We start from the raw sequence: 13,458 nt of genomic DNA, 5'->3' as shown, positions 1-13,458 counted from the left end.
CCATGAAGAGGAAACTGCAGATCTGGGAATGAGTGGGGGCTACAGAGCGAGGCAGGATGGGGAGAAGATACCACCGGAGGGAGAGCGCTAGCCTGAAAGTTAATTCCCAGGGTGGCCAGCAGGAGGCGCCACTCACAGTGAGCGAATCCTGTGGCAGGGATGTTTAACTCAAAGCAATCTTAAATAGTGGATATATACTTGCAATTTATGCTTAATTTGTGGCCATGTTCCTCTAACACAAGCAGTCCCCCCCTTCGTCCCAACCAAAAACTAAGTCTCGTTTTACACACAAGAATGTTTATTGACAGAAATACATGGTGTCTTCAAAATATATTTTGTAGGAAAATGCAAGAATTATAATCTCTACAATCCAGTTGCTCAGTAATTTCCAGTGTAAATCAGACTCCTGTCCCTGTGAGAGATGCCACTCTACAGCACGCTAGATAGCTGTATTGTGTACATGTGAAACATTCAACCACAAAATAGCTTCTTTAAACATGTATTTTCCCTCCCCACAGTCTGTTTTGGGTATGATTTTGCTGTGGTGGCAGTAATATAAACCTACTGTCAGCTGGACCATGGCATATGACTATGAGCATAAAATGTGCATTATTTACACTTTCCTTCTCTGATTCTGAAAATAGAAGTCTTGCAAGAACTTCTTACCAAAATGTAAAGGTAACACTGTACAAATAGAGATTGTGTCTTGACGTTAAAGCTATTGTTTTGGGGAAGATTTTCATCTTTTTTGGTCTAACACACACAATTATGGCTACATTATACTATGAAGTTTTAAGGCCAAATACGCTCAAAGTTGCATTTTTCTAGTTCTATTTCCTAGCGGACTTTGAAGAACATGATCTACTATGTATCACTTTCAATTTTTCATAGGAAATCTGTATCTAAAAATCTATATTTTAAGATTCTTGTGGTTTAAAAATATGGTGTATGGAAAAATAAATACATTTCACAATTCCCATTCAAATGTTCAGTCACTGCTTGCTGAGTAATGTTTGCTCTGAATAAGACCTGTAATTTCACAGTGTCAAGCCCTGGACCTGCATCGTGTTCTTCCAATCTGTGATATCAGGGCTCTGGACCCAATTTAGCAATGCAGTTAAGTATATACCTGATTTCAATAGGGCTCAAGCATGCGCTTAAAGCTGAGAACTACTTTCTGCTCCAAGTGCAAGGCACATTTTTTTTTGAGCTTGCCTCCTCTAACATAAATAGCAACGTGTATATTTAAAAAACACAACAAACACCCTAGCATGCTTAAACGTGGTTTTCCCCTGTGGTTCGCGTGAGAGAACGAGACAGATGTTAGTCACATGGCAGAAGGCACTCCGATACTCTGGTGATGAGCATGGTCTAAGAACATATGTAGAGTAGAAGTTAGCTGAATAGGGATGATTTGCTGAATTGAGGCCTTTATGATAATATCCTGCAATTAAAGATTTCTTGGCACAAACAAGCAGAGAGACTCAACATTATGTAAAGGGGCAGACGCACAAGCTTACAAATGGATGAGTTGTCCATTAGAACAATTGTGAATCAATGTGGTTATGAAAGTTATTGGAAATGCTGAGACCAGCTCCTTAAGGCTTTTTGTAACATCACAATGGCAGGTTGAGCCTGTTTAAATATGAAAACAAAGCTGCTTGTTCTAATGCAACAGCACGCTTCAAGGACTGTCACTTGGCCACTGCTGGTCAGATTTAACCATCACGCTTCACCTTAGAACACAGCAAGAGTCTTCTGGGCCTACCAAAAATGGTAATCTGCCGTTTCCCGTTGGCAAGCTATAGCCTGAAATGTTCATCCCTTTAGTTTGGATCAGATGCTCATCCCCCTGCTGCAGGCAAAGACTACCTTGCCTGTGGGAGTGCTCCTAGCCCTTCAATGGGGGCTGCTCTCACAGCACTGGGCTCTGAACCTTACCTTCATTCCCCCCGTCCCCCAAGGCAGTGCACAAATATGCAAAGTGTGCCACGTACATTGCTGCTCCACTAGCAGTAATATTTACATATTGAACATACACCAGTTTAAACACTTTTCAGACTCTTTCAGTGTATGAGAGAAGGGGGAAGGGTTACCTTAGGTAAGAGAGTTTATCTATTCCTTGTACTGGGTACTCTGTTCCTCCCTCCCCCCAAACCTTTAACCTGTGAATACCTTGGATGATTAACACCTGAGACTCCAAAATGTCTGTTACTTTTTCACCATTCCTGCTGGTCTGCACTTTTCTCAGCCTGGATATGGAAATGCGTAAGACTCCATGCATAGCCCTCTTCCTCCATAAATCTGAACCCGCTCTACCCGAGAGAGTAAATATTCCCCTCGATTCACAGAGCAGGATCTTGGGTAACACTTGCCCATATTTCTACATCAGACACTTAAGCACCTCTGTCCCATTGGCTTTCACTCATAGTAAGGCTCCTTAAGTGCCTTTTGCTTTTGAAAATGGGACTTCGGTGCTGCTTCTGGAAACTTTACCTGTTGAGAGCACAGAGATTAAGGGCCAGATTTTTAAAGGTATGTGGGTGTAACGCTGACAGACCCTGGGTGGGATCAAACCTAGGACCACTAAAGCTTAGTGTCTGAGCCTCTACTGCACGAGATAAAAGCCATGTGCCTCTTAGCTGAGGCTGTAGCAGACTCATCCATCTCTAGATGGTCTCGGTGCCACTAGAAGTGGACAGAACACAACAAGGAGGCCTGGGTTACATACTTCCCCTACCTGAGGAAGCACGGCCCAAGCTTCAGAGACTTTCTGTTGATATCCTGGACAAGCTCCCACTTGTAACTGAAACCAATGGGAGTTAAGTATCAGAGGGGTAGCCGTGTTAGTCTGGTTCTGTAAAAGCAGCAAAGAATCCTGTGGCACCTTATAGACTAACAGACGTTTGCAGCATGAGCTTTCGTGGGTGAATACTTGCATCCGAAGAAGTGGGTATTCACCCATGAAAGCTCATGCTGCAAAACGTCTGTTAGTCTATAAGGTGCCACAGGACTCTTTGCTGCTTTCAATGGGAGTTAGGTGCCTAAATACCTTTTAAAATTCACCCTGAAGAGTTTTGCTCTCGGTTTCAGAGCCAGGGCTAGTGTCTATTACCCTGTCCTCGGACCACACTGCCTTCGAATTAAGGAGGTTACTTTCATTTTCTGCATCTCCTGCACCAGCACACAACAGTCTCTGGGTTCACAATATTGCAGATGAAATTAAAGGGAGACCGTCAACTTGAGCCTACTGTTAAAAGATTTAAAGTAACGTATTACCACTACACCTGCCCATGTGACTTCCTGTCAACTATTGTGGTTTCACGATCCGGTTCCTATCTTTTAAAATGCTCTTGCTGCTGCTGTGTTAAAGACCCACAAAAACAAGAGAGGCTGGTTACACAGGGAAACTGAACCTGACCATAAACCTAAAAGGCAGAGGAAAAATAATTATCTAATCGCTTTCCATTACAGAAGATGAACAAGATGGTCCTTGCAACAGGAGAGGACAATGTTTAGGGCCAGAAGTGTGATGCCTTTTTTAAAGTGAATGGTTTCCCTTTTAAAAAGCGAGAACCGAAGTATCATTTGGGGTTTTGTACCGTGAAAGCCTTTTTTTAAAAAAAACGCACCTAAATTTGGAGCCTAAATAAAATCAAGTCCTTTTTAGAGAAAAGAATAAATTGTCGGGGCTTCGGGTGATTTTCTTTTTAAAACATTGGTCTGAAGTTTTTACATAGGCAAAAATCCCTTTGATTTAACCAGCCATTCTGCCAGCCCAAGGGCTGTCGGGGCTCTGCCCTGGCATATGAAGCAGATAATGGGCTCTTCAGTGCCAGCACCCTGGCCCTATGCGCTGAGCCACCCAGGGATCTTCAGTGAGCAGCACAGTGGGCTTGAGGGTCTGCCGGGGCTGATCCCATTTTAAAGAAAATATCCTACATGCACACCCCTCTGAGGCTTTGCGGTTTGTATCTCTTGTAACATTCGAGATTAAATATTAAGTCAAGGAGTTGCTTTTTCTTTCAGAGCTTGATGCAACCTCCATTCGCCTTTCCTATTTTGAGACCTGTTGATTTCAACTGGGTGCGTGAATTGGCAGAAATTGACCCATGCCAACTGGATCCGGATACGACACTGGGTGAGCTCCTCCCCTGATGAAGCCAGCTGTTGTTTAGCCTGATTGCTGAATTCTCTTTTCCTTTGCAGCTGGGCAGAGCTTTCAAATTAACTGATTGCACAAAATTCTGCCAGAAGTGGGACTAGCTAACGTCACTCAGACCAGCTCTAAGGTTGGCACTGATTTTAGGGGTTCCCAGTTGCATTCTTCTGCTTATGGCAGGGGGAGCATTGCTAGCGTGTGTTTCAGCAGGTCAGTTTCGGGCTGTAAAACAGCCTTGGTCTGTTTTCTTCTAATCCTGTGTTGGGGGCCTTTGCAGTGTTTCTGGCTGATGCTCAGGAGTGCAACACCTGTCCTTAAAGGAAACCTGCAGTGATTAACGGACGAGTGACGCGATTGCTGCCCACCATGGAAGGGATGTCTGGTTTGGCGCGTTCTAGAAATGTCTGTTGCCATTTCGCTCTCTCGCTAATAGTGCCTGGATTTGCTCTGAGAGTGGCCAGTGTTACTAACGCTTTCTATGTGTGATGCCACAGGATTGGAGATAAAAAAAAATTATCAAATCGTTGGAGATATACCAATCTTCTAGGACTGAAAGGGACCTTGAAAGGTCATTGAGTCCAGCCCCCTGCCTTCACTAGCAGGACCAAGTACTGATTTTTGCCCCAGATCCCTAGGTGGCCCCCCTCAAGGACTGAACTCACAACCCTGGGTTTAGCAGGCCAATGCGCAAACCACTGAGCTATCCCTCCCCAAGGAGATGAGGGGGGCAGCCCTGTCCTGGCATGACACAGATTTTTCAGGTGTGTAAGAATTTTTGGGTTAACAGCAGCAACTTCACTAAGTTTTTCCCCAGCACCAGCCCTTGCCTCACATAATGGCTAGGTCTACACTGGGGGGTGGGGTGTTGGGTGTTGACCTAAGATACGCAACTTCAGCTACGCGAATAGCGTAGCTGAAGTCGGCGTATCTTAGGTCGATTTACCTGGCCATGAGGATGGCGGCGAGTCGACCTCTGCCGCTCCCCCATCAACTCCGCTTCCGCCTCTCACCGCAGTGGCGTTCCGGAGTCGACGGCAGAGCGATCGGGGATCAATTTATCTCGCATCTACACTACACGCGATAAATCGATCCCCGATAGATCGATCACTACCCGCCGATCCGGTGGGTAGTGTAGACGTACCAGTGAGTTTGAATCTCTTTTGCATTCACACATTCAGGAAATGCAGTTCTGACAAGTCTGCCTGCATACCAGACAATCAAGGTGGCAGTTTCCTATTTGCCTGCTGTTAGATGCCTTTTTATGAGCCGTGAGAAACTTCACGGTGCGTTTTGAGCGACTTTGTCATTGGATGCAATGATGAAACAGGGTATTTAGTCCTGCTTCAAATGCAGATCTCACTAAGGACCCTTACTGGGACCCTCCCTAAATACATGGTGGGCTTCCTACACACTTGCCCTTTAAACTTCTATGACCTTTGGGCTAGGAGCTAAAAGAATGGGCTTAGGAATTTCCTTTCAATGGCAGAGGCAGTGCAGGTATTTCCTGCTCAGTTTGTTTATGGACATGATTCCAGCCAAGAATTAAATAACTCTGTTTTATTCGCTGTAGTAAGGATGCTACTGTATCTGAAAAAATGCTGCATTTTAATGGCTTGAGAAGGCAACATCCCACGGCAACGTCTACCTACAGTGGCTAAAGAAACCCAGCAGAAGTGCAGTCTTGGAGCCTTAACATTGCCCCGTCCTGAAGGAAGGGTGTATCCTCAACAGGACCCCGGTGTCAGTCAGTGGAATTCACACTGCAGGCCAGGAAGGTCCATGTAGGACAGAGGGAGTATTAAGGACCCAGGAGTGATCACTGTGGTTGTCAGGGGAAGCTTTGGTGAATGCAAAGTATTTTCCATAGTGATTCCAGGGAGACTTTGCAAATGACCAGGCAATCATGTGGCTTGGGATGAGGGCAGTTGCTGTTCTTTCCCTTATCTCCTGTGGCTTAATAACTGACACTTCTATAAAGCTTCTCTGCACATAAATGGGGAAAACAAAAGCACAGAGCACCTAAGTGACTTCTTTGAGGTCACACAGAATGGACCCCAAATCCCCTACCCCGTGTTCTCACCACTGCCCCATCATTTGATTGGAGCAGAACCTGGAGGTTTGACTATGGAAATGCAGGTGATGGTGGAGGTTACATGGGGGAAAGATCCTCATTCTCCTGGTGAGCAGTGATGGGGAAAAAACCAAACAGAATGCAGAGCCTCACAATGTACTGGGCACTGGCAGTAGGTGATGCACATGACAGCAGAGCGAAGAGCTGAGAAAAACCTATGACAGGAGATCGCTAGCCCTTTGCCTCCAGCCCTTCTGCCCTGAGCAGCACGCTTCACTAAGGCAAATCCGCTGTGATGCTAACGCAGTTTCTGGAGTACCCCCGTTAGGCACCAGAGGCTTCTGATCATTCTGAATCCAGGGTTCTCAGCCCGGGGCTGGGGGGTGTCATGACCACTCTGCCCTTCCCATAGTGCTAGATCCCAGCTAGACGGAACGGGTCCCCGTATGGAAAAGGCTGAGAAGCCCTGCAAGAGGCCTTCAAGCTCTTTATCCTTTTACAATGGCCAGAAGCTGAACTTTCTTGTCTCTAGTCAAGGCTTAAATACAGGCCCTCTCCCGCTACAGAAGCAAAAATACAACCTAGTCTGGACAGTGAATATGTTTTGATTGAACAACATTTGGGCCAGAGCAAACGCCAGTCATGGTCTCCTGCCTCAAGGGGGCATTCAGGCACCTGGGTGTCTCCTTGCTCCACAGGATGCTCCAAGCAACGGCACTTGTGGCTCTGATCGTTTTGGGGTGGTTTGGTTTTGTTTTGCTGGTAGAGTTTCATGTCACTTATAAATGCGTGTCCTCCTCTCCCTCCAGCTCCTCTTTTGTGAGGTTGTCCATGGGGACTATCCAGCTGTCTCCCAGCTCCCCGTTCAGGTTCACCTTCTTCTCCTGCATCTCTGAGGAGGTCTCCATCACCTCCAGGGTCGGGTTGTCATGGTAGCCGTTCTCCATGGTCTGTAGCTCTTCTGTCAGGCGTTGCTGGAAGGGGACAAGAAAAAAAAAACAAATCTTTGGTGAAAACAAAAGCGTGGTCGGTCTGTGGATAAATGTACAGTATTTCCCAGCTGCCAACCTTTATCCTCACAGCATCTGTCCACACTGCACAGTCACCTCACAACCAGACATGTTAGTGTGACTTTCCTGGTGATGACCAAAACTAGACTAGCCAGGGGTGCTGTAGGTCGGGATGGAGGGGCCTAGACTGGACTGGGCAGGGGTGCTGTGGATCAGGACTGAGGTACCTTGGCGGGGCTCTGTGGAGAATCTTACAAAGCATCTGCTAGCCTTTGATGCTACTCAATCAGTGAATTTTAAAAAGAGAGTGAGTCTGAAGTGTACTGCAGCTGGTGGCTTGGTTCTCCCTCAGCTCCTCACGCCCAGGGCCAAAGACGTGCAATCTCCTTGGCTCACCTCACCAGCTCCTAATTCCTTCAGCAAGACCTTTCCTGAGCTCAGCAGCACAGTGTCCTTCAGAACTAGCCGGCTCCACGCTCTGTTTTCTGCACCTGTCCTCCTGGCATCCCCAAAGCAGGAAAAACCCTGCTGTTCGGCTGAACCTTCTTTGACTGGGGCCACCCTTGGTTTTCAGTGCACTTAGGGTCACGAAGTGCCTCTGTATAAATAATGCCACAGAGTCCCACCTTAGTCCTCTGTGACAGAAGACAGAGATGGGAAAAGACAAATAGCTCATCCGCTCCATCTCCCCTTAGCCAGGAAGCGTCGGTCTCCATTCTACGCTCCCTGCTGTCTTTCTTGTCCAGGCTAGTCCCAAGGCATGGGGCTTCACTATTTCACGCCTGATTCACCTCCTCTTCCTAGTGATATGGTGCCTGGAAACGAACCCGATGCTCTAGGAACGGTCACACCAGAGCTGGAGAGATGATTAGTTCCCTGCTCTGGCCATGACGCCCAAGCATGTGCAGCTGGATATTATGCTGGCTCATCTTGCAGCTGTGTCTCATTGCCCACTCATGTCTAACTTGCTGTCCATGCTCCCTCTGTTGTCTCTTTGGGCACTGTTGCGCCTCGCAAGTGTCTTGCACTGGTCAGGTGCCCGAGGGATCATCCCCCAGATGTCCTCACCTGGGCCTTTCCCAGCGCATCTTTTTTTTCTGCCCATGTTTCCAATCTCTCTCAGGCTCTTTAGAGGATTTTGGTTGGTTCTTGCCACTTCTTCCAGTTTCCTATCATTAGTCTGTGTTCTGAATGTGTTATTCTAGCCACGCTCGCAGCTCAGCTGTGATGCTAACAAGCCATCACCGTAGAATGAGGCTAGACTTCTGCCCCAGCTACATTGGTTTACCATTACCTGGAGTTTAGCCGGTTAATCATTCTTCAAGTGTTCCTAGCCAAGCCAATTCCAATAGGACTTCAAGAGACACTACATCAAATGCTTTGCTAAAATCCGTTTGACGTAGAATCAGAGAAAATTAGAATTGGAAGAGATCTCAGGAGGTATCTAGTCCAACCCCCTGCTCAAAGAAGGACCAACACCAACTAAATCATCCCAGACAGAGCTTTGTCAAGCTGGGCCTTAAAAACCTCAAAGGCTGGAGATTTCACCACCTCCCTAGGTAACCCATTCCAATGCTTCACCACACTCCTAGTGAAATAGTGTTTCCTAATATCCAACCTAAACCTCCCCCACTGCAACTTGAAACCATTGCTCCTTGTTCTGTCATCTGCCATCACAGAGAACAGATGAGCTCCATCCTCTTTGGAACCTCCCTTCAGGTAGTTGAAGGCTGCTATCAAATCCCCCGTCACTCTTCTCTTAAGCCCAATTCCCTCAGCCTCTCCTCGTAAGCCATGTGCCCCAGCCCCCTAATCATTTTCGTTGCCCTCTGCTGGACTCTCTCCAATTTGTCCACATCCCTTCTGTAGTGGGGGGCCCAAAACTGGACTTAATACGCCAGGTGTGGCCTCACCAGTGCCGAATAGAGGGGAATAATAATTGCCCTCGATCTGCTGGCAATGCTCCTACTAATACAGCCCAATATGCCGTTAGCCTTCTTGGCAACAAGGGCACAGTGCTGACTCATATCCAGCTTCTCGTCCACTGTCATCCCCGGGTCTTTTTTCTGAATAACTTTTTTCTGCAGCCAGTTGGTCCCCATCTCAGTCCAGAAAGCAAAGCAATTAGGTTTCTGGCAGGATTTCTTCCTCATGAAACCCACCGCTCATGCTGCTAATTGCTCATGGTTCTGCACAGTTACTTGGTGTTCCCCTTCGCAGTTTGACTGTGGGTGGAAATCGGCCTTATGGGCTGACAACAGCCAGGATCACCCTGCCTTCATTTTTTGGGAAGTGGGCACCAGATTGTACTTGCCCTTCCCCCACGCCTTCCTCCCCTGCCCTCTGGTCTGTGACATTTCTAAAATACCTACAGCAAACTAGCTGGCTCTCAAATGGCCCGTGGGATGACTGTTCTACCAGGCTGAACGTGGGCGCTGAATCCTCCCTTGTAATGCGGCCCCCTTACAATGAAAGCGACAGCGGGGACCAGGGCACAGAGCATGTATCGGAGCTGTGGGGTCTATCCCCACCTCTGGCACTGACCTGCTGTGGGACCGTGCGCTACTGCCTGTGATTTGCCTACCTCCCACACGCTGCCTGGCTTGTCTAGAAAGGCCTTGTCTCCATGGGAGAGTTGTTGTGTGGGCGGGATTTTTGCTTTGCTACAACCCAAGGAGTGAATTTAAGCTGCTACAGTTATAAGCGAAAGGCATGACTATTAATATAGTGGTTTAACACCTGCCCCACTCCCCCTCCGGGCACTCATTCCTATGAGTGGCTTTTTTTGATTCAGCTTGTGTTACTTGGGAAGGGGCTTAAGCTAACCCCAAAAAGCTGTTCTTATACCAGAATCAGTGTGTGCACCCTGGGGGTGGGTGTGTGTGTGTGTGTGTTATATTGGTCTGTTGACGTGGGCACAACTGGTACAACTTTCCGGTGTAGCCATGGCCTTAGGCAATAAGCTCTTCAGGGCACGGACCTGTCATTGGTTACGTGGCCGTACAGCACCTAGCACAAACAGGGCCGGTTAGCTGCTGCTGTTAGAAATATTAGAAGCCAGGCTGCTGCCATGGCAACGCCTCAGGAGCCAGCGGCTGGAAGTGCTGCTTTGTAAAGAAAAGCCAGCGGCTCTGATTGGCGCTCACGCAACTCAGGCCGGCTGTGTTCAATTCCATCACTTACATATTGCAGCAGGAGCCTCTTCGGCGCTGCCTCTGCAAACCGCCCGCTTCTGAATGCCTCCCTGCAGACAGGTGGGGAGCTGAAGTGGGTGTTGATCCTAGCAGCGCGTCACTCAGACCAGGGTTTCTCAACCCAGGGGTCGGGACCCAAAATTGGGTTGCCAGAATGTTTCAAAGGGTCGCGTGGCAGCTCCTGTCCCACGAGTCTGGCTGAGCTCACCTCCCTGCTCCAGGCGCTGCAACCTCTGGGGTCCCAGCGCCGCTCAGGGTTGGCCCAGCCGCCATGGCAACCAGAGTCCGGGTAGGCCAAATTTGAGTGAGTGGCACTGCCATCCCATGAGCCAGGTCACAGCTCCACTCACACAAATTTAGTCCAGTCAGGGGTGGGGCCAAACCTGAGCAGCACGGAGAGCCAAGCCCAGCCAGCCCCACAGCACTGGAGCTGCAGGAGCTGCCACTATGGGGTGAGCGTCGGGCAGGACCCAACCCCACTGTGGGGCAGAACAGGGGCAAATCCACCTGTGGGCCTCCACCCCCAGATTATTTACTGGGTTGCGACAGGCCCTAAACATTGCCAAATGGGTCCTGATCCCCAAAAGGTTGAGAACCACGGGACTAGGGTTTAAGGCTAGAAGGGACCCCCCGGACTATCTAGTCTGATCTCCTCTATAGCCCAGGCCTCCACCACCACCCAGCACCCACACACGAAGCCCAACAACCGGAATCAGACCCAAGTATCCCAACCCCTCAGGTGCCTACACTGTGCCAATGGCAGGGAATTGCCACAGCTGTCTGCTTCCCGAAGCCCATCACCCCTATGTCTTTTTAAAACTCAGCCCTGCGTCGGAGCAGCCTCGCCGGCTCTGAAGCGGGGGCCTGGTCTTTTCAGGTCCAAATGCAGCCTCACTTTCATCCCGCTCTTAATCGTCAATCTTGTCTGTGGCTGGTTCCTCGGGGCTTGACAAACAGGCCAAGGAGCGAGTCCTTCAGTGTCTAGACAGGATGCTGCCACTTCCTGTTTGGTGACTTGACTGCGGCTTTTCTCTCATGTTTGTAGATTAAATAATCATGGCGAATTAAGTGCGCTTGGAAGGACATTTGGAGGTGGAGGGATGACCTGGCTCTGTGCTAGCAAGGACCTGCAATGGGGACAGGGGAGGGGAAGGGGCGTGTGCCCATTTTTGCTCTGATGATGTATAAAGAAGGCCTGAAATGTATTTGCCGGGGGGAGAGGGGAGCAGAGAAATCATCTGCTTGTCTTTTACATTAGAACTTCAGGCCTCATCAGCCCCGGAAGACACCTGTGGTCTCGTCCCTCCAGTCCCCAGAGGCTGAGAGCTGAGCCGTGACGCTCAGCTACACGGGAGGGGTTTGCTCTGATGTAGCTGCACTGGTGGAAACCCCCGGCCTATGGCTCCTCAGCTGACGGGCAATGGTTTTGAAGAGGGGTAACGGCAGCAGCGTACACCGCTGTTTGCACGGATGTAGCTGCACTGCCTCAGAAATCCTCACCAGGGAAGGGATTTTCAAGTCAGGGTGCTCCACAGCCATTGCTTTTCGTCTCTGCTAAGAGCTCCTCTGCTCTACTGAGCACTTGGGACAAAGTGAGCGAAAGATGGAGCCGCCTGCCCCTTCCGGTGTAAGAACCCACAATAGCCATCAGCGCCCCAGTCCTCCAGCAAAACCCAGGGAGAGCAGCTGGGCTGTTTCAATTTCTTAGCCAGCCTTCCGAGTCACCGCTAAGGCCTGTCTTCCTCAGGGCAGAGAGAGCCTTTCTTCTCAAGGACGCCAGCCTGACTCCAGCCCAGGCCCACGATTACAGATACCTGTTACTGTCTGTGCCTGGCCAGCGGCCTTTTGGGACATGAGTGTGCTGAGCTGCAGTCCAATTCCTAGCGGACAGGTGTCCACCTTGCAGTGAAAGGGACCTAAAAATCACACGTCTGCCTGAAAATGTGTTTAAACCTTTAAATGGCAGTAGACAACACTGACAGCTTGTGGTGTATAATCAGTGTCACTCCTTCCCCCATACAGCAAGTTGCACCTGTTGTTGGGCCTCTCACAGAGCAAGAAAGGTGAGAGAAATATGTACGCTCCAGTTGGGTGTGTACAGCACCTAGCACACTGCAGTCCTGGGCCAGGATTAGGGCTCCTAAGCACTACAGCAATACAAGGAATTCACACTGATGGGGGGCTCCAGCCCAGGTAGGGTCTGTAACCACTTCTCATGCTTTTTTCTTTTTTTTTTTATATATAGTTAATTTCAAGCTGACAGTGACCCTGGTTGTGGTCTCGGCAATGAAATGGACCTAAAGACCAGCCCGTCTTTTCGCTCCTGATCGCAGAGGCAGGGCACATGAGAAGCAGCCCTGAGTGTAAGAAGCTGGGGCTATAGCCCTCCCTGTTGTTAATCCACCTCCCCGAGAGGTGGTAGCTGGGTCAATGGAAGAATTCTTCTGCCGACCTAGTGCTGTCTACGCTGGGGCTTAGGTCAGCTTCAGGATGTCGCTCAGGACTGTGGATTTTTCACACCCCTACGCATCATAACTGGGTTGACCTCACTTTTCAGTGTAGACGAGCCCTGAGTAATCACCTTCTATAGACGTTTCTAAGCCAACTGAAAGGAGGATTTTAATTCTCTGAAAAATCCTGCACCGCCCTCAGGAGAACTTGTGAAGACCTCTAGTGGTTTTGCCCTATCATAGGATTCTTGCATATGACATTGTCAAATTCCTTCTCCGCTGGATCCAAACTTTTATCAGTAGCAACTGGAGCTGTGTAAACCGAGGGAGCAGTGACTTGTACTTTGGTTTCTTCTGGCTCTTTACACTGATACTATAGCCAGCCTTTTAGCTCGCAAGCTTGGCACCAGATGTTGCCTTTATCTGTTAGGTTTGAGACCGGACTCTGCACAGGCGAGCAAAGGGATTTCCCTAGCAGTGCTAAACTAAAGAGTTAAATTGCTGCCGCAGCAACCATCACTCCTGGTGCTCTTTGATCTAAAAGGGTGTAGTGCCTGCGCCCTCCTGTGGA

The 13,458-nt window shown here is 48.9% G+C and overlaps 1 protein-coding gene across 1 annotated transcript in view; it reads right to left on the bottom strand.

The window, feature by feature from the left end:
- Window positions 1–5,188: 5,188 nt before the first annotated feature.
- PODXL (podocalyxin like) overlaps window positions 5,189–13,458 on the bottom strand; it is an 88,334-nt gene continuing 80,064 nt past the window's right edge. Inside the window, exon 8 of the mRNA XM_044986005.1 lies at window positions 5,189–7,207. Coding sequence (XP_044841940.1) covers window positions 7,013–7,207 — 195 coding nt within the window. The 3' untranslated portion in view covers window positions 5,189–7,012. The remainder of the gene's footprint in view (window positions 7,208–13,458) is intronic.

This window comes from Mauremys mutica, chromosome 1, assembly GCF_020497125.1.
Source record: "Mauremys mutica isolate MM-2020 ecotype Southern chromosome 1, ASM2049712v1, whole genome shotgun sequence".
NCBI classification, from domain to species: Eukaryota; Metazoa; Chordata; order Testudines; family Geoemydidae; genus Mauremys; species Mauremys mutica.
The sequence above is the reverse complement of the archived record's forward strand: the minus strand, read 5'-3'. Positions and strand labels throughout refer to the sequence as shown.